This window comes from Cibotium barometz, chromosome 56 (assembly GCF_041138505.1).
Source record: "Cibotium barometz isolate CiBa-2024 chromosome 56, ASM4113850v1, whole genome shotgun sequence".
NCBI lineage: Eukaryota > Viridiplantae > Streptophyta > Polypodiopsida > Cyatheales > Cibotiaceae > Cibotium > Cibotium barometz.
In genome coordinates this window covers 4,091,516-4,113,760 of record NC_141101.1, presented here as the reverse complement: position 1 = coordinate 4,113,760, position 22,245 = coordinate 4,091,516, and the positions used below count along the sequence as shown (strand labels likewise).

At 39.9% G+C, this 22,245-nt stretch overlaps 1 protein-coding gene across 3 annotated transcripts in view; it reads left to right on the top strand.

Annotated features, from left to right (window-relative positions):
• The window catches only part of LOC147606810 (polyadenylate-binding protein-interacting protein 12-like), a 39,601-nt gene extending 38,066 nt beyond the window's left edge, over positions 1–1,535 (top strand). For 2 of the 3 annotated variants that reach the window (XM_086791058.1, XM_086791060.1), the window contains exon 10: positions 956–1,535. In XM_086791058.1, the coding sequence (XP_086647184.1) occupies positions 956–1,007 (52 nt within the window). In that variant the 3' untranslated portion in view covers positions 1,008–1,535. The remainder of the gene's footprint in view (positions 1–955) is intronic. The other variant, XM_086791059.1, reaches the window with a different exon arrangement.
• Positions 1,536–22,245: the final 20,710 nt, after the last annotated feature.

Here is a 22,245-nt window from a genome sequence, read left to right as displayed (position 1 = left end):
GGATAAGCCTAGGGAGCAGACACTACCAGGCTTGTAGGTGATCTAGATAGATGGAGGATAACCTATTCTAGAGTCCACTTTTCGAGGACAGGGAGGAGTTATTGTTGGAAAGAAGGGGGAAGGGGGGGGGGTGTTTGGTGGTTGTTGGATATCAATGCTCCACCCTTATATTGTAACGTCCAAGCATGGGCTAGCTCACATTTGTATGGCTCCCTTTATGAGTAGTAGCCCTGGTTGAGTAGTGAGGTGTTTGGCATTCTCGTAATTACACTGGATGGTGGCCTAGGAGAGCACATGGTGTATAGACAACTTAGATAAGATTTGACACAGCTAAATAGGCTACATGCTCCCATAATGGTCCATACATGTGGAGTAGGTAGACCTTACACTTAAACACTATTCAAAGCTTGCAGGACCCAAACTGGGTCCAAGATGAGCAGGACCTAAGATGAGCTCGGATGGGTGTAAAAAGTGTTGCATTTTCTTGTAGTTCGTTATGGGCTGACTCAGCATTGTGGACAGTGGCAGACCAATGCGGTCTCGTCATGGCTGCTTTGCATATCTAGTCCTTTATACACTTACCAGCCCCTTCTCCATACAATTCATCAATTGTCAGCGTGACTTACTCCCTGGCTTATATGCTCTATCTCAGCAGTTCTAGATCAGTTATTGAAGCTCGTCTATTGTATCCCATAAGCAAAGCAGTATTGTTCTCTTTTTGATATTGTACAGATTTAAGTTCTGTGCAGTGAAAATTCCTACTTCATGTGAGTGTTGGTTGCATACATGGCACGCATGCTAGGTCCTGTTCATCGCATCCTTAAGGGAGTTTCAAGTATTGCTGCTTCAAAGCTGAATCAGAATGGACTAATATTTTTCATATGCTTCTTCAGAGAAAAACTGATATTGAGCTCCTGGTAGAGTACTTATTGTTTATCTTTTCTTTTCTTTTCAGAGTGAGCCCATCAAAAACTCCAGTAAGGCCCCGCTCGCCTCGCCTTCTTTAACATTACTTTAACAAGACTCTCAACAAGGTAGGATGCTTAGACTGGTACACTTGGGGGGAATATAGTTTTTTTTTCTTTTTTCTTTTTTGGAGGGAAGGAGGGGGACGATGGGTAATCTGCCAGCTTGTCAGAAGGCTCAAGCAGGTCATTAAAATTGATAGCATTTTTAGAATTGGAAGTGATTGGTGTAATCATCTGCTGCAAGGGCTTCTTGGGAGCTGCTGGTCCCCCTTTTTTTCCCGTTTTTTCAACACACAATACTCCATGCTTATGAGGGAGCCCAAGCCCTTCTGCCTCTGTATATAGGACTTTACTACTTGTCACCGCATTTTTTTCTAAAAGGACACAAAAAGGAACACTGGGTACAAGCTCCAATGAACAGTGATGCTTGTTTGGTGCCCACTGCATGGAGCCTTGGAAATACTGAATAAGAGATTTCTATCCACTTTGCCTTCTGGGAATATAGTAATAAATGCAGGCAATTTGTATGTTCTCATTTTGTATCAGTAAGGAGATGAAAATAAACAAGTGCTGGTTGCTTGTTTGGTGCCTGGTCAAGGAGTCCTGGAAAGATTTATGAAGATGAATTTATCTACTTTGCCTAATATATATAGGACTCATCATTTTCGATTTGTAAGAAAATTAAAGTGTAGTTGTAAAGGATCTTGTGATAAATACTCTTATTAGAAAGGCAATCTGCCAAACTTGTCTATATTTTGTGCAGTCTTCATGTAGAGGTTTTACTGCAAACTGTTTCAGCCTAGTGTATTCAAGGATTGAGGCACAGAACTTGGTCAAGCGCCTCACCATGAGTCATTATGCACTTTTGGGCTTTGATGTGTACCTCCCTTGCCTTGTTGATAAGAAAAATGGCATTAGAGGGTCGAGCACGAGTGAAGCCTAACCTAAATACTTCATAGCCAACATTGGTGCGAGGAGTTTTTAACTGTATGCAAAGAGTTGTGGGTCTAGTCCTTCATGGTCATTATGCAAAAAGGAGTTTAACTGTATGCCTGTATGCAAAACGTTGTGGCTCTAGTCCTTCACAATCATTAGGACATCTCTTGATGGCATCCCCCACATCATGAGGGATAATTAAAAAGGATGTCAAAAAGCCTAGGAAACTGTGATAAGACTTGATGGTTGTTTGTTAATAACATGAGAAAATGCTTTTGAAATGTTCTCCGAATCTTCGAATGCATTATACGTGTGGAAAGAGAATCGTCCAACACTCTTGGAGTCATTTCTCAAGAGGAAATCAATCATGCATCTTGTTTCCATGGTCAAGGAAGCTCTTTTCTTTCAAAAAAGAAGCATATCTCGTGTTTTTGGTTTCCTTAGCAGACAAACTGCTTGTGGATACAGTTGCACTTGTTTCTAATAAGCTCTACATTCATGATTCTTTGTAATGTGGCTTGCTTGTTTCTCTCCATTATGAGAAAGGGTTGCTAGAGGTGATTGTTAGAATTATTTTCTTGAAAAAGAAACCTTTGCATTATCCAATCTATGGTAAGGGAAACTACTCAAGAGACCTTCCTATAAAGGATGGAGCGTACTTGACATAATGGAGGGGAATTTGTAGATTATATTTTGGAGGTTAATTATAGAACTTCCATAATATAGTGAATCTATGGAGTACTTTACAGTTTGCACAAAGAAACGTTACCAACTTATGGAAGGTAAGGTCAAAAGAGACCTTTCTAGAGAGGTAGGGAGACTTGCAATGTTTTGGAGGTGAGATAGTCCAATTGGTGGTAGGGCCTTTTGTTTTAGTGTTTTTCATGTCTAGAGCCTTGTTGGCCTTGTCACCTTGGTCTTCATATGTTGGAATCAAGCATTGTGATCATTTTGTAAACAATGAACAATCAAAAGTAACAAATAGTTTTGAAACTACTATAGGGTATGTTAATAACATGCCTAAACTCAGTTTGTAAGTTTTAGTCAAATTTATGTTGTTCAAAATTTCCTTATAGCGTTAATAAGCTTGACTTTGAGGTTTTCAATAAATATGCATTGAGTTGAGAAAAGTAGTTTGTTACTATTATATTAAAGATTTGTGCTAAAACTTATGCTCTACTCTTTATGCAAGTTTTACCATGCTTTCCTTGAATGGGTACACCAAATTCCTATTTTTTACGTATTTGACATTAAGCACATGTTAAGGTTGCATTATATGTTCTAGCACCGTCTCATAAAAGATAATTGTTAGTTTGTGTGGGTAAAGACGGCAAAGCACCTTACAGTAGGTCGGGTAGATGAAACTATGTTAACCGACGAAGTGCTTAATGTACTCTTCTTTATCCAAGATACACCATGAAGTTGGCGGCCAAGGTTAAGTGGTATAGTTCACGGTAGATCTGCAATTACATACAAGGCAAAGTGCTGGGAAGCTTGGGTAGCCGTAATGGCAAGTAGGTTGTTGAGATGGCATGCAAAGTGATAAGTGGTGTAAAGGTTCTTCATACCAGGTCTTCATTGGTTGTAGAAGTGGTGTAAACCCTTCATCATAAAGTGGTTAGTATAAGCGGTTTGTACCCTCTGATTGGCTGGGCCACCATGTAATGGTTTGCTTGGGTTGATTGCAGTTTAGATCGTCATGGCATGACATGAAAGTATGGCCCAGTGTCATAGCGTGATGTTGAGAGATAAGGCCTCTTTGTGGGGAAAATACCTTTGCCAGGGTAAAGTTTTGTTGGTAGTGAATTGGAGTTAAAGGAAAGGAAACAAGCATGGAAGTTCGTTGGAGGTACTTGCAAGGTCGAGGGTTATCTAGGTGATGGGTCATACCATGGGCCATGCTTACACTTACCATGGTCCTCCCCATCCAGAAATGTACTTGGAGAATTGGCATTGAAAAGGTTAGTTTTGCAAGTATATGTGTATATACGTGCCACGAGATGTGAAGTGAAAAACATTGTAATGCTCGTAGTGAAATTTGCAGCATGGACAATGGGTAGAAGGTATGCTCGTGTGTGTACACTTGGCTAGCACGAAGACTTATCCAACTCAATTGCTTTCTTTGACTCTCTTTGTTGCTTTCTTTGACATTTACTTGACATCCCTTTTCTTGGGAAGTCAAGATTATTAGGTGGTTGGAGGCATCGCAGTGGTCGTTACGTATGGATGTGTTCTCAATTGCAATGGAGATGGGCAGCCTCTACGGTGGCTTGAGGGATTTGGCATTGTTGAGCACTTGGGATAGAGGTAGGGTGGGTCATTGGGTGGTGTAGTCGAAGAGGAGGCCACAGAAGGTTCGGAGGAAGGTCCAAGCGGTGGGTTGTACCATGAGCTAGGCTTGCGTACGCCATGGTCTCCCCATCGAGAGATGTTTTTGGATGGTTATCGCGATGATGAGGCTTAATGCAGGTTCATGAAAGAATAGTGCCTATGTGTTTAATACATGCAGAGCCCATGGAGTTATTATAGGTGGCATGCATGGGAATTGGGCAAAAGGTGGCCTTGTGTAAAAGCTTCTTTTGGTGAAAACTCCAACACGTTTCTTTCTTCGACACTTTTCAGTTTTCTTTCTTCAACTCTTACACATGGTTTCAGATAGGAAAATAGTGGTTGATGTGTAATAAGGCTAGCCAATAAGGGGGGTGTGAATGAGGCTAGGTTGTCTATGAGAATGGAAGAATTTAGGACACTTAGAGAAGAAGATTAATTAGTAAACCGCAAACTACGGGTGGCTTGCCAGACATCGCGGAATGGATCCGAGTGCTTCTTTAGTCTCCGTTTCAAACGTTGGTGGGCGAGTCGGCCCTCCCGCATATGTCGATGGAAAGAAGGGAAGCACTATAGAGAGCTTCCGCAACTTGAGGGTAAGTTTTGGATTGCTTGACAATGGACCTTGGGCATGCGATGTTGCTTGATCTTTTGGGCATCTCTACATCGCTTGATTAGTGCACGGATGTAAGAAAACTTTGTGTCTTAGAGAGAGATGGGGAGCGTGGTTAATTGAATCACTGCTTATCTCCATTGGGGTGCATGGATCCAGATGGCTCCATGTACTGCGAGTGTGATGCCAATTTGAGTGGGCAAGATGGAGGATTCTTTGATGGGCATCTTCATGAATCGAAGCGTGTCATGCAACACTGATGGAAGGCTAGGACCCCTTGAGTGGTTCATGGAGAGAAAGAGGTATCGATTGAGAAAGAAAGACAATCAATGAAGAAGACACGACAAGACAACTGAATTAAAGAGGCAAGCATGCAAAGTGTTAGCATGGGGCATGGATGCTGTGTAAGAATGGGATCCGATATTGGAGTGCCTTCGTAAGGTGTTGTGGTCATTGAGTGCGATCGGCGAAATGTATGTGCGTGGATGGGTGATGGATAGACCACAAAGTAGACGGGTCTATGTGTCTAAGTGCCCGTGGTGGGGATAGGATGTGAATGAAGAGAGTTCAATGCATGGGAGCTGATTTGGGTTTGGTCTTAGCGGGATTTTCTATAGGTCTAACGGGTTGTTAACAATTGGACTATCCAAGAGATGTACTTGCAGGCAACCTAGTTGCACTAGCTCTACCCTCTATGGGGAGTGATGTTAACCACTCCGTTGGTTAACATGGTTTTGCCTGCTTGATCTATCGGGAAAGTCTACGGACTTAGTGTACATACTTGCTTAAGACTAGTAATAGAGGGTAGGCCGTTTTTAAGTTTGGTCAGGCTAGAGTGAAAACTAGTCACTTGTATATAAGCCATTTTTAATAATAACCAAGGAACAATCATTTCCTTGTAATAGTTTACTTGTGATTTCTCCCTCTTCCCTCTTCTGGCTTGCTTGTATACTTTTGACTTATGTGCTTTCTTGATGGATGCATAGGTTTGATTGTAGGTTTTCTTCTTGCAATTGCTTCATCTTCTTCCCTCGTCTTTGTGAGAGAGAACCATCATGAAGGACCATCTCTTCTTGCCTCAATATAGGCATTGAGAGCTCCCCCTTCACCCCCTTGGCAAGGAGTATTCCGCGGTGTGACAACAGAGTGAGGACATGACTGCGGTTGAGCAAGCACACCGACATGGAAAACATGGGAAGTTGCATTTGTGGCTCTAAGGCAAAACCCAATGACACATGCTTCAGCAAGGGTATGGTAAGCTGTTGACTTGAACATATTGCCTGCTAGGGACTAACCTAGGCTTTAGATCCATTTTTTGGTCCATTCTAAGCTATTGGGATCACCCAATATTGCCCGGTGTTGATTAGGAGGTCACATTCTGAAAAATATACGGTTTTGGAGCATTGGACGTGTTTGCTTGTTGATTTTGATTTTGATTTGAAGTTTATTTTGCATGAGATCATTTTAGTTTATCTTTAGTAAGGTAAAATCCTGGTTTTTTGGTGATTTACATGAAATGGGAGCCCAAGAGGCTTAAATTTTATTGGGTTGATCTAAGGATTAGCTTAGCAATTGTTAAGAGTGGAAACTCCAAAAATATGAGCATTGAGATCCATTAGGTTGAATTAGAGTAAAATTATCAATGTTTGTTCATGCATTTCATATTTTTCATAATTTGTTCATGCATTGTGGAATTATAGAGTAGTAAATCGATATACAAAAATCAAAAAATACTTACTTAGACATATTACAATCATTAATTAAGATTAGGACTCTTAATCTTATCCCATCAAGTCACAAAAACTAGCTCTCGGGTAGGGGATGTGAGTCCACAGTCCCATGCAAAAAGACACGAATTAACACGTGAACTAGCAAACGTGAGCCTGGAGTTAGGTATACCTAATATAGTATGGACCAATTATTACAGCCATAAAGACTTGTACGGACACACCTACCCATGTCCTTGGAAGAATCTATACCAACTACAAATTCCAAAGAAAAGTTTTATCCTTCGTAATGATTAATAATTTAAAGTGTATACCAACACTGTCATAGGCCCAGTTCTTAGGTTTATGTGCCCCAAGTAGGTCTATTTCAAACCAGGGAAGTACGTGAGCCAAGTTCATACGTAAAAAGACGTGAGCTTTTATACATGAATGTACACACTTGAATTTGCATATGTGAGCCAAGAGACGTAAGCCTAGCTAGACACGTGAGCCTAGACACGTGAATCTGCATACGTGAGCCTATTATAGACGTGCTGAGCCTGCCCTCGGACGTGGGCCTAGACATGTTAACTTGGACATGTGAGCCTAAACATGTGAACTTGGACACATGAATCTGTAGACGTGAGCTTACATATGTGAGTCGAGGCGTGAACTTGGACATGTGAGCTTAGCACCAAAAAAAAGCTTGTCTAAAACAATTTTCAGACCTGATCTAGAAGCACCTAGGAATTTTGATGCAAACCCAATCTAGACTAATTGTTGGAAACGATAATACAATCAATTAAAATGCATCAAACCACACCTCCTCAAACGCACGATGTCTTTGGTCCAAGTAAACGACCAACACTTAGTAATGTGCTCCCTAGTTAAGAAGGCTAGACTCCTTCGGATCCACCTGAGAGGCAGTCTCGAACATTGGTTCCTTATCACTCCTCGTGTTCCCTATTTCTCATCCAAACAGAGGAGAACTAGAACTAGGTTGTGTCGTGGTAAAGGTACTTCTATAACGGGATCCTATGGAGAGTGGGACTTCTACTTGTGATGTATGTGCTTGCTATTTCATGTACTATGGAACATTTATCCTTGGTGGTGGTACAACAAAATAGACATGTACCGTTTGCCGTAACTATGGCTATTGTGATTTGATGGTCATCGTCTACTTGAGATAAACCTAGCTCACGATCAATACCAAATGTTTGAAAGATTGTGGCGTTAACATGGTTTGACTGCTTCCTGTGGGAGAAAACCTTGAGGTTTAAGGTCGTGCTCCCACTCCTTCACCGGAGTTGCACCCAAAGATAGGGTGGTTGAATACCTTCATAAAATTTAAGGTGCTCTTTACAGAGTCACTTAGTGAATCTGGAGTGCAGAGGATCGTGGGCGACTCCTGTTTCCAAGTGTTCCGATGTTCCTCCACTCATGTGTGTGTTTTGTTTGCTCATTTCTTCCCAAAGCTCCTCACTTGATCACAAAGGGATCCAAGCGAGAACATGTTGTTAGCTACAAGCCCATGGATTCAAGGCCAGGCTAATAGAGGACAAGTACCATTGGAAAAAACCACACAACTCAACCCTTTAGGAAAAGAGATCCCATACCCTGAAATAGAGGGTCTCATATAATCACCCCTTTACATTTGACCACATTTGATCGCCACTTGAATACATAGAAGAAATGCTGAGGATGGCATTCAAAATGGGAAGGGGGTTGCAACTAACATAGCACCTAGAGGTTCAGAGTTAAGAAAAACCAGGCCAATCCACATCTTAAAAATATTTCCAAAAAATAATATATTCTTACTTGGCTTGTAGCTTTCCCCTCTTTTGAACTTTTCCCAAAAAATAACATCAAGTATCTTTAGCAAGAAAAAAACGTATGCATTTTCACCCCAAAAACATCCAGGCTTTTTTATAGCATGTGTTCTGCGTGCCTGCTTTTGCTGTCTACACACAACACTTATTGTGATGGAACTGGAGATCCCATTCAGTGCCTAGAGAATTTTGATCAAATTTGTGAGGCCACGGGACAAATTGATGATCCCACTAAGATCTGCTCATTTGGACTTTGCCTTCTTAGAGGCAAAATCAGGCCAATGGTTTAGGTCACTAAATCCACTTGAAAAGGCCAGCTACTATAAGGTCTTGAGGCACACTTTCATAGTGGGATTCTTTCCCCATTGGATCTAGATGGAGCCCTATTGCACATATATATAACTTAAAACAAGATGAGGGAGAAACCAGGCATGACCACATTACTGCTAGAAAAAGGTATCTCCACATGAGATGTAGCACCCGTGTGAATGACTCAACACTCATTGATTGATTTATGATCAGTATCAAGAACAAGAGGCTTCATGACCATCTCTATAGGTCTAGGCACTACATCTTTGATGAGTGTCGAGGTAATAAACCTAGCAGACAATCTCCAAGAAAAGGATGTAGAAGTCATCCACTTGAACCAAGAGATAGGGGGCACATCATCCAAAACCTCATCTTCAACTAAGGGTACCCAACCAACACCAGCTAGAGTCCTAGTTAAGGACATGAGCATGGACAAGTTGGCAAAGAATCAGCTCAACCATTTATGTCGGCAGCCCTTAGGCAAACCTCAAGGCCGCCGACTCTAGCCAACACCTCAAGCAAGGCACACAAGTGTCTCCTCAAAGTATGTGGGATCTATCTGTTGTATTTCTTTGACCATATAAGCATAATGATGGGATGTATTTATTTGCCCGTATAAGCATAATGATGGGATGTATACCCATCATATCTTAACCAGTCCACTGGATATCTAACCCTCATAGACCTGCGCATACCTGAATCACTGTCAAGTGTTCTCAACACTACTTTGGCTCATTATACACCTAGTGTAGCAAGAGTCAGGATCCAAAACTCCTCAATCATCAATGCTCTATTTTGAGCCACTATTCCCATCAACATGACCTACTAAAACATCATGAATTATGAAAGGCTGTTCCAACTTCTCTTTTCCCTTACATGATATGTGATTTTGCTGAATTTTTAGCACTTGTAAATGATGTGTCAAAATTCTTGGCATTCTACCTCAACCTTCCTGACCAAGGTCTAACAATAAACTGCTAGAGGACTCTCGAAGTCCACTTAGCACATGTGATTGCCTCTCTCCATTCACTACCACATTGTTGTTTACATTAGTCTCTATGGAATCCTTCCCTGGAGTATACTAGCTACTCCTCTCATCAAAAACAACATCCCTATGCTCACTCACATCTCATGAGTAGTAGGTTATATCATCTTTAACCTTTTAGGGAGTATACAAGCTACCCATCTATAACCTTTCTGCTTGAGGAAATATACAAGCTACTCATCTCCATACTCCCTTTTTGGTCAAGGGGCTGTGTTGCAAGAAGCTACTCATCTCATAAAAAACAACATCCCTCCTCACTCACATCTCACACCAATACCATGTGCAAATACTACGGCCTCACTAATATTGGCATATTTATATCCAATGTAAACGTTCTATAATTTTGTTGCAATTTACAACCATGTGGCACTTGTCATTGAGCTTTTATATGTAATAGACATGAGAGTTAAAACATGACTTGCAAACCCTACTCAATCATCTATCCAACAAAAACCAAGTTTTTTTGTAATATTTGGAACATGAAGTACATAAGCCAGGTACATTTTATCATCCTGCATAGACAATGGCACCTTCCTTATAAACATGCACAATAGGATGTGTAGTATCATCACTTGTTTCCACAAACCCTGGTTTTTTTAAATTTTTTTGCATATCTCTAAATCACTCTCTATGACTGGTCATGTGATTAGAGACACCCAAATTAACATACCATAATCCTCAAGGTTCCTTGCATTTGCAATCATAGAATTTAGAATATACTACATCACCAAAGATGATCAATTCTATCTTTAGCTTGCCTGCTTAAAGATGCACAGTTCCCTTGTTGGCTTTTTATAGTACTCCTTTGCTATATGACTTGGTTTGCCACAATAATAGCACTCTATGCTATTTCTACTATGGTTTCTTTGCCATCCTCCTCGGCCTCTCTGGCTCCCCCTGCCTCACCCATTTGTATATTAGATTCTTATTGTTGTTGCTGCCCATGATTTAAGTTTTCAAGTTGGTCTACACCTCAACCTCCTCTAGATGATGATCTGTTTCTACCTCTACATGTGTATGTGTAGAAGGGTTGCTCTTGCATATTTCTAGAAGATGATTTCTTCATGAGATTCATCTCCTTAGTGATAAGAGGGGCTATCCTCAAAGTTTAGAAAGTTCTCTTAAGTTTGAATAGATGTCTGAACTGTTCATACTCTTTACCAAGCCTGTTTAATGTGAGCGACACTAAGTCCTCGTCTACATAAGAGCTCCAATAAACCCAAGGGTAGCTGTAAGCCCTTTCTTTCAATGTGAGTAATCACTTATACTCATCTTATTTCTCTGCACATTATGCAACTCTTGCTTTAATTGCATCTTTCTTGCCTTGGTACTTGTGCTATATAGCTTAACCAAAGTATCCCATGCATTCTTTTAGGAGTGCATGTGGAAAACTTGCAGAGCCAAAATGGGGCCTAAAACATGTTTGAATCTTGCCAAAACGCATAAAAATTGGACTCTTCTTCCTTTACCTAAGAGGATGACTCAATCTTAGATCGTGACTTCCTTGTCTGCTTGTAGTTCTATAACTACCCAAAGGTGTTGGTCCAAAATCGAATAGGAAAAGAGATGGAATTACCTTTACCCATGTACCACTTCCTTACTTTTCTCTTGAGCTCTTCACACAAATTGGTGCTATAATACCATGAAAAGATCGTGGCAAAGAGAATGAGCTTGAGCTTCTGCAAGAAAACAAACACACAAGAAAGGTGTCAAGCACACAAGAGAGATGGATAGTTGAATTTTCTTCTATTCTCTTCTCTTCTCTATAATCATAAGGGTTGGCTGAATTTTCTTATATTCTCTTCTCTTATCATCTCTATGACCATAACATAAAGATGTAAGAGTACATAATATAAGGGAACGTATTGTTCTATTATAACATACAAAGGTTGGTCCATACTGTGAAGCCAACTATATGACATGGCCCTATAAATATATCATACTCTAGTAATCCAAATTGGCATCACATAGCATGTAATCCATTGGCATAATATCACACAAAATCACCATGCCAATGGCATAAGTGTCGATATGTCATCTTTATGTGTCATCCATTGGCAGAATATCACCTATAATCTCACCAACCATGCCAGTGGCCCATAAGTGTGTAATGACCATTACCGCAATAAACAATTCCCAATCCATGACAATCAATTGTTTTGAAGTGGAGTTTCTAATTGGATCTACACCTACATCATGCAAGTTTTATGTGACCTTCGCACGTACATTAAAAGAGAGCATCATCATTGGGAGGGAATGGATCACGACCCATGGATTGCATCATGCAAAAGAGGACTACAAACACTCAAGATCCCCTTTGGAATTGGTTACTATACCCCTAGTGGATGAGGGCACCTCAAATTTATAAACATCCCAAGCCTTGTCCTCCACTTTCGAGCCACCACCTTAGGTGACCCCCTAACCCTTGATATTTCTCTCGCTTGTTGCCACGTCCGCTACCCCCTCAAACCATTATGGAGATTCAAAACCTTACTAGTGATTATTAAGACCACCTCCCAAACCTCAATCTCAATAACCCTTTAGGGATGTCCCCAAGAAAGAATGGGTACCCAAGAGTACCATGACTAGCCAGGGCAAGTACAACACTCATGCAATGACATGGTAGCCACCGCTTGGCCCGAAGCCGAACCATGAGCGGAGTTTTGCCAAGTGGTAACCCCAAACCATTATGGAGATTCAAAGCCTTACCAGTTGACAATGAAGACCACCTCCCAAACCTAAATCTCAATAACCCTTTAGGGAGGTCACCAAGAAAGAATGGGTACCCAAGAGTACCCTGACTAGCCAGGGCAAGTACAACACCCATGCAATGACATGGTAGCCACCATTTGGCCCGAAGCCCAACTATGAGCGGAGTTTTGCCAAGTAGTAACCCCAACCACTAGAGTTTTACCCAAAACCCAAGTGACATTAGATCCCCATCAAGCTCCTAAAAGCCTATGGCTTCCATGAAGGGAACCCGTTCAAAAAGGTCCCAAAAACTTCGCAGTCCGCACCTCAGGTGGAAGCCTAAAAGATCCATGCGACGGCCTCAGTACCACACCATAAGTTTATGCTTCATTATATTATGAAAAAATGGTTAGAAGCACAAGGATTCTATGAAGGAAACCCCCACATTTAGGTGCAAAAATTAAAGAAACCTGCACCCTGGACCCCGGTAACTTGCATCCTTGAATGTCAAATCAAAGTGGGAGTGGGAGACCCAAATCCATGCCTCATGCCAAAGCTTAAGTACGAGTGGAGACCCAAATCCATGCCTCATGCCAACCCCAAAGCTTAAGTACGAGTGGATAGTAGTGGCTTCCACCTTAACTTATGTGCTGACACTACCTTCAAAAAAGTGAGAAGAAGCCATGGACTTTGAGCAGTAAAAGAGGCAACACCTTGTCCATGAGAAGTGGCCCTACCCATCCTTTTTTCCATCAAAGAAGAGCCACCCATGTTGTCAAACCCCAAAGACAACCATGCAGACACTTTTGTGGCACTGTCGAGAAACCCCAGCGCTCAAAAAGATCACCATTATGACCCCACAACACCCGTGTGCACAAGGGTTTGTGAGACACCAACTCACCAATCTGGAACTGGAAATTCATAGCTCAATCAAGCATACCAACAAAGCTGAGCACAGTGGCATCCAAGCTTTGGTCATGGATGGTCAAACAATTCTCTAACCTCACCCCCACTAAGTGTGTGCAAAGTAATTTTGTAACGTAACCCACCTTACTCAAGTGTAAATTCACGACCTTCACTGGGAATCCAAAAAAAAAAACATATTAAGAATCATCAAAAAACAACTAAAAAAAGCACACACATCCACCGCACTTGCACATGCACATACACATACTTGCACGTGCACATACACATACACATACTTGCTTGTGCACATACACATACTCCCCATTTGTATTTGCATTTGTTCACTTGTATTCACATCACATTTGTTCACTTGTATTCACATCACATGCGTGCACCCACTATTACAGACCACATTTTCATCTATGCACGTGTACACACCGTTGCATTCACACATATATGCTTGTGTACTGCACCCACATTTACATCCACGTGAACATGCACATGCACTTACAAGCGCACATACACTTACATGCACTCGCACATGTATCCACATTTCCATGCATGTTGCACTCGACCACTTACCGTATACACTTGTACGCATGTGCACATGCACACATAATTTTTTCCCACAGTTCTATCTATGTGTGCACACACCCTTACCTAATTTCCCCTTGACTTTTACGTCCGCTTGCATGTGCACCTACATTTACACATGCATCCACTCACGCATGTGGTATTTGCATATGCATACGCACCCTTACCTAATTGCCCCTCGAATTTTACATCCACTCGCGTGTACACCTACATTTGCACATGAATCTTCTCTCGCATGTCGTATTTGCATATGCATACACATTTCCATTTACATGTACATGCACCCTTGCACATCATGAGCACACACATGCATGTAATTTCCTTTTCACACCCTCATGTGCACTTGCACCTCTGCATAATTTCACCCATACCCATGTGCACCCATACCCCGTGCACACACCGACACATGTGCACTATTTCCATTTCCACATTTACTTATACATGTGTGCACACTCATGCATGCACATTTACCCGTGTGCACATTATCCTATGCATGCACGTGTGCATATATGCTTGTATTCACATTCACACATGTGCACCCCATACACTTGCACGGGCATGTGTGCACACACATGCACACACATTCCCCCTTGCGCATTCATGTGAATGTGCAAGTCTCCCTCCACACATGCACACACATTCCCCCTTGCGCATTCATGTGAATGTGCATGTCTCCCTCCACACACATGCACTACACCCACGTACAATACATGTACATACACCTTTGCACTTGCATAGGTGCACACCATCTTGCACCTCTCGCACACACCCACACCCACACCCCATGTGTGTGCCCACATTTATATTCACAAGCATCAAGGGGTGCGCAACGCACATGCACTTGCATGCTCGCGTGTATATGAAACCCCCCACCGTAGGTACACACAATTTTCCTATGCACGTGTATGTGTACACACCTCTCTCGTGCACACCCTCTTAGCCTATACATAATGTGAATATAGTCAACTGCATTTTGGAATAGCTCCCACTGTTGTGGTTGAGTGTGCCTAGGAAATATTTGGGTGGAAGGTTGCCTATGTTGACTATAGATTTGAGAAGGGATAATTCCCATAGGGGAACCTCTATAGAAAATTATGCACAAGGCTGCACGTCAAGGCTAAAAGGCTATTGCAAGCATTTCAAGGCTAGGAGAGCCTATTACATTTATTGGGTTGCATTAGTGCATAAAGACAATCAAAATGATCATCATCAGGGGTGCAATAGAGACCACAAGCTTGTAAGGAAAAAAATTGCCACACCCAAGGAAGGGACTCCCCTTATATATCACCTATCAAGTCATTATAGATAGAGTGGGGTATTTTAGAGCAGAAGATCTAGAGAGGGTGAATGGCTATATGCTAAATTTTCATGTCAAGGATGGTCACACCAAGAAAGCCTATTGCACAATGATGCCATCCCCAAACTGCCACATAGGCTTGTCCTTAAGGACACTAATACTAGTAGGCTCTTTTAGAAAGTAGGTTTGCTCAACTTCTTGAGAGCCTGGCACCATGGGGAATGGACCTCCTTAGACGCTTCCAAGCAATGGAATCTTTACAAATGAACCAATAAAGCATTTCATGTGGACCCAGTACAAGGGTAAGGTGGGTAGTGGTGATTTTGAGGTTAATAATGGAAGCTGTGCAAAATGCACAAAAGTTGCCCTGCATGGATAGAATACAATGCCGCTGGGGTGGGAAGGAAAACTTTATTCGAGCCCACTAAGTTGGCAAATTTGCATTGGAATAATGTCAGGTTACTGTAGATTTTCACCCTCACAAAAGCAATATATACATATTTCTCATTTTACAAACCCCTTCTCCCCAAATGCAAAGCAGTTATTAGCAGAATGGACCGCCAAGGATGTAAGTGCTAGGCCAGTACCTACTTTTAAGATCCAATTTCTAATTGCAACTAGACAACCAAACATCCAAGCAAGGTGTATCGAATTGATCTAGCACTTTGCAACCTAGCTATCCTAGCTTCATTATGTACAGGTACAAAGAGTTGCATAAGCTTAAAGATAAATTCCAATTTTGTAAAAGTAGATAAGACTACTAGTTAAGACTAGTGCAAGAGGCACATATTCATGAAACCCTGAAGTTCAAGGATTGCCACCATGGAGAGGATGCATTCTAAGGCCTAGTTGAAGTCGATTACAGAGCTTGATAGGGTTACAACCAAACTCATGCAAGCCAAGCATTTTGAACAAAAAGGATAATGCCATTAGGGCATTGCTGATAGAGAAAGAGAAGCCCTTTCAGGCTTTCTAATTGAAATAGGCCAAGGTCGCCTTGAGGCCAATAGAAGGTCACCAATTTCTTGCATGCAATAGAGATCACTAAAAAAAATAACATCATTAGAAGCTTACAGAGCAAGAGTTAGCAAAGGAAAGTGCCCGAATTCCATAAGGCTGGACTCAGCAAAGTTGGCAAGGGTGGATGTGGAGAAGGTATAGTTGATCTTGGAGGTGTGGCTATACCACAGCCTTGCCTAATACTTCCACCTAGCTCTCCAAGCTATGTAACCCATGTATATATATTAGGGATATATACCCTAGACCAACCATTGAATTTTCTTATGTTCACAAAGCTTTAAAAAAAGGTGCCAAAGTTGATTATATGTAAAAAGGTGCCACTGATTCTATTCACTAAGTCAACATCGTGATATTCAAAGGGGACATCTATTTGGAGCAACCAACAAATATATAGAATCGAAGAATGCACCCAATAGTGTGCTAGTTTAAAGAATCCATGTGGAGAGGCTGATACAGAGCATATCATTTTGAATGCAAATGAATTCATAGAGCCTACTATCATGATTGATATCATTATGGACCAGACAGAGATATGGATCCATAAAGAGGTACTAGCTAACTTGAGGGCCACTTACAAGGCTTTGGTGAGCTAGTCCATTGGCCGCATACAAACCAATCCGCATGGTAATCCTTTACCGTCACATTGTGGCCTAAATAAAAGGCTAACACATTATTTTTCACTATATTGCAAGTGGCCTACCCCACATTTGACAAGATGGAGGGAGACGAGGCACTAGACTTTATTGATGAGTTTGAAAGGTGGGATTACCTTGATAAACATGACAGTAAGGAAGCTCAGGACCTAGAGTGTAAGATCCCTGTTCCCACCGAGCAACGGATTCAGGGTACTAGCAGCGGAAGTAGCACTTCTCGCGCGGGACAGGAGTCCCACACTCGGGGCCTCACCCACGGATATCCGGACAAGAGACTAATCCGTCGGTTTCTCCAAAACCAAACCCGGAAAAACTTCCTTTACCCAGAAAGCACGGGTGATTCCACCAGGATAACACTTTACTCTAACGTAGTCAAGACCATTACTGATCAAACTGATCCGACTGCACCTATAAAGGTACTCGATCAGATTAAGGAAGAAACTTGCACTTGGATCATTGGGATCAACGCTTTTTTCCCCATCAAGAGGCACAGCCGTTGATTCCTATCCATAGAACAATTACTATCCGGAATTTACTTCATCTATCGTAATAACAAAAATTGAGTCTCGATTTACGGATCCATCAGTCCAGCCTAACCCCATCCAGTCCCATGGGTTAGCCAACCACCCAACCACTGTAGTGATGGGATCCAATTAAGAATTTGGTTAGGTTTTGTCCCGGGTACCAAGGAAAAGAGTTCCAAGGCCCCCTAGCCAGAAGTTTATGTAAACATAAAACTAGTCACACCACTTACACACCCAATATGAAATTGCCTTTTTCTTAGCATCAGATAACTTTAAAACAATCCTTTAATGAAACCATTATGTCACTGATGACAATCCTCAAAGTCTCTGGTTGAATCCTTATTTCCAGTCATTCATTCATCGGTATACTTATGGCATCATTGGCAACCAGAACGCTCACCACCTGTTCGCTCAGGGGCCTTTTCCATAGTTCCTAGCTCATAGTAACCGGCAATATATTCATATAATAGAATGGAATCTCCGTGGAAGATCAGCAAGATCAACCCACAGATCCATATAAAAGGGCCATGGACTCATCCGTTGTTGAGGACCAGCAAGGTCAATCAACCAGATCCATGCCCGGTTTCAGAAAACAACTCTTACTCCTTATTCCAATATCTTCCACGACGCACGTGTGGGTATCTTCGGCAACCCAGAGCCCGAGCACCGTATGGTCAGCACCCTCTAGGATCCTTTGCAGGTGACCTAGCGCTTCACTCATAGGCCGCTTCCTTGGTCCCTAATCCACCGTACCGGAAGCTCACCATTTAAATCGAACCGAGGCTGGTCAAGACCTTGGCCAACCTTGCTACGCGAGACGTCCTCCATTGACTCTCCGTCAGCAGTTGCAACTTTATCAGTTAGGTCTCCATGACCTTAATCCACAAGACGGTCAAAATGCTTCCCCAGCATTCTTGACCTAAAACAGTCATAAAATACAGTTTCTATATTGAACTCTCGTCTTTCTACATTATCTCTCCACAATCCACTTTACTTAATCCACATTCCATTCAATGTGTATTCATTTTCATCCATTTACTCATATCGACGACACATTATTTTCCATACACATTCACGTTCATTATTCTACATACACATCCATGCATACATCCATTTTCACATCCTCATTCATACATCCACATCCACATACATAACCATACATCCACATCTCCATGCATACATCCACATAATCACATTCACATCCATACATCTACATCTACATGTATACATCCGTTTTCACATTCTTACATCCACATACATTCATCCATTTCTACATTTCCATTCATATAGCCTCATACGCCTTCACATCTATTCTTTTACATCACATCCATTCTCGCCCTATCACAACCCATATACATCTTATCTCATCTCATACACTTCTTATCTCATCCCATATACATCTTATCACATCTTAACTCATCTTATCACATCCTAACTCATCTCATATGCATCTTGTCTCATCACATACACTTCTTATCTCATCCCATACACATCTTATCACATCTTAACTCATCTTATCACATCCTAACTCATCCCATAGGTCTCTTATCACATCTAACTCATCTTATCACATCCTAACTCATCCCATAGGTCTCCTATCACATCTAACTCATCTTATCACATCCTAACTCATCCCATAGGTCTCTTATCACATCTAACTCATCTTATCACATCCTAACTCATCCCATAGGTCTCTTATCACATCTTAACTCATCTTATCACATCCTAACTCATCTTATCACATCCTAACTCATCCCATAGGTCTCTTATCACATCTTAACTCATCTTATCACATCCTAACTCATCTTATCACATCATAACTCTTCTCATATACGTCTTATCACATCTTATCACATCTCATACATCTCTTATCGCATCCTATCCCGTCCCATATCTATTTATAGAATACAAGGGAATTCTTATATTTGATATAAAATTTCTTTATGCATCTAATTATGCATAAATTCCATTTAAGGATATTAACACTTTCGAAATAAAAATCAATATTTTATGCATCTTCCTATGCATAAATTCATTTTAAATGAGAATGACACTTTGAATTAAAATTCAATCTTTTATGCATCTTCCTATGCATAAATTCATTTTAGATGAGAATGACACTTTTGAATTAAAATCAATCTTTTATGCATCTTCTTATGCATAAATTCAATTTAGTAGGAATTACACTTTTAGAATAAAAGAATTTCTCTTATGCATCTAATTTATGCATAAAATCTATTTATGATGAAAATCACACTTTTAGTATAAAAATATCTTTTATGCATAACTCTATGCATGAAATCCAATTATGATAAAAATAACTTTTTTACAATATAATAATCATCTTTTATGCATACCTCTATGCAAGGATTTCAAATGTGATAAAAGTAACACTTTTACAATAAAATAATCATTTAAGAAAAATATTTTTACAATAAAATAATCATTTTTTTTTCATATCCCTATGCATGAAATTCAATATGCTAAAAGTAACACTTTTGATATAAAAATTTATCCATTATGCATACTTCTATGCATGAAAATAAAAATAATAAAAGTAACACTTTTGATATAAAAATTTATCCATTATGCATACTTCTATGCATGTAATTAAAAATGATAAAAGTAACACTTTTGATATAAAAATTTATCCATTATGCATACTTCTATGCATGAAATTAAAAATGATAAAAGTAACACTTTTGATATAAAAACTTATCCTTTATGCATAATATAAAAATTCAATTTCTCCATGATTACAATGAAATTCTTTCAATTAATCTAGGATGATAATTCCTAGAATATGGTAGGAAGTCCTCTTTTTATGCTTTGAATGAAATTATTTTATACGTAATTTTTATAAAAATTTTACCATAGCTCCGCTGCTATGACTGATATATCTCAATTTTTCTAAGGGATAAAGCTTATCATTAAGGAAATAATTAGAATGGTCTCTAATTGGATCATCAATCCATAATGGATTGAATCATCAATATACATAAACTAAAAGCATAGAAAAAAGCCATTAATTTGGCCTGAAGCATAGCTTAATCTTGGATTAAGGAAAAGCTTTATGAAAAGCTTCATTTGGATTGAGAATGGGTCATGAGTATGACCATTTCTTGAGTGAGAGAGAGAAATTACATAAAAACCATTAGAATTAAGCATAAATGGAAATTTATGTAATTCTTAACTATCATTAATCAATTAACTTCAATAGCATTCATCAAATTATATAACTCTTCACTAACATTCATCAATTAACTTCAATAGCATTCAAAAACCATTCCAATTAAGCTTCTCAAGCTTGAGAGGGATTGAGAAGAGAGAAACATTGAGGAATTATAGAAAAGATCAAAATTCACCATTTATCTTACAATTTGCTTGATTCTTTGTTCACGGTAGAGGCCCCTAACCAATCAATTGGTTAAGTATGTTGATGGAGCCACTAATGGGGATTGAAGGAAGAGGGAAGCTCCAAAAACTAGTGAATTATTAATGAATTCACAGTTCTTGGCTTAGGTGGAGTAGAGTAACGATGCATAAACACTATATATTTTTCAACAAGGAGGAGGCTTCTATTTATAGGAAAAATTGAGCTCCTAACCAAACAAACTGATTCTAGAATTTTCCAAATCAGTTTGGTCAATTTTTGACCATTTTTAGGTCAGTTAAGCTAACTTTTTGGAACTAGACTTGAATTAGGAGAGAGGGGAGATGAAATATCTCAATTTTTATGAGTTTAAAACTCATTCAAGCATGTGAAATATGCACCTCCTTTAAAGAACTCCCCTTCCTTACATATGTGTCAAAATGGAATCATTATACCCAAAATATCTCATATTTTTAATATTGCTCATAGTTTTTTTACTAATAAACCTTGTACATTTTCAACTCTTCATCTTATGTGAGCATTTACTCATTTTGGGATACCCAAAATATCTCATATTTTTAATATTGCTCATAGTTTTTTACTAATAAACCTTGTACATTTTCAACTCTTCATCTTATGTGAGCATTTACTCATTTTTGGGTATCTTCTCTTACAAATTGGATTTATCTCCTCCCTACACATGGATTGATGCTATTGGCCCATAGGAACCTTAATTGGACCATAATCCAAAATTTTTTGAAAATCTAGACCCTTAGGCTAAGGTCGTTTATACCCATTTCCAATTAATTCCAATTGCACATTGGAAAGTTCTTTTTGAATTTCTGTTTCAAGGGAACTTATTTTAATAAGATGAGATAATTTTCTATCCAAAAATATTAAAAATCTGAATATTCTCTCTCTAGAATATTTTCTCTCTCTAGGTTAAAACAGTTAGAATCAAGTCTTTTATATTTCTGAAGAGGGATTGATTACATGGGAAGATGCTGGATATGTTGAGAGGCTGGGGAGGAATCTTAGATTCTCTCCCACTTGAAAAACGCAAGATGTCCTCATCTCGTAAACTTGGGATAATTTCGCAAGATGCACGAACATGAGACTTAGAGAAAAATTTAATTAAGATTAACCACCAATTAAAAAAAGTCTCAAAGAGAGTAAGGGTCAATTTACAAGAACAAGATTTAAACTTTATTCATTCTTGGAACATATACAGTAAAGATAGAAGAACTCTTTACACTTCCATAAGCCCGTCCATCATATGATCACAAAAGCAGCACTCACAAGCTGCGCACGTATAAGGTAACTCATCTATGGGAATAATTCTGTTGGTTATTGTCGCACCTATCTCAGTGGTATGAGGTGATCTAACAAAAGGACCTCTGAGAGGCAAGCCAAAAACGGGGTAAAGGCATATCTTCTGATGAGGAAGAAAACA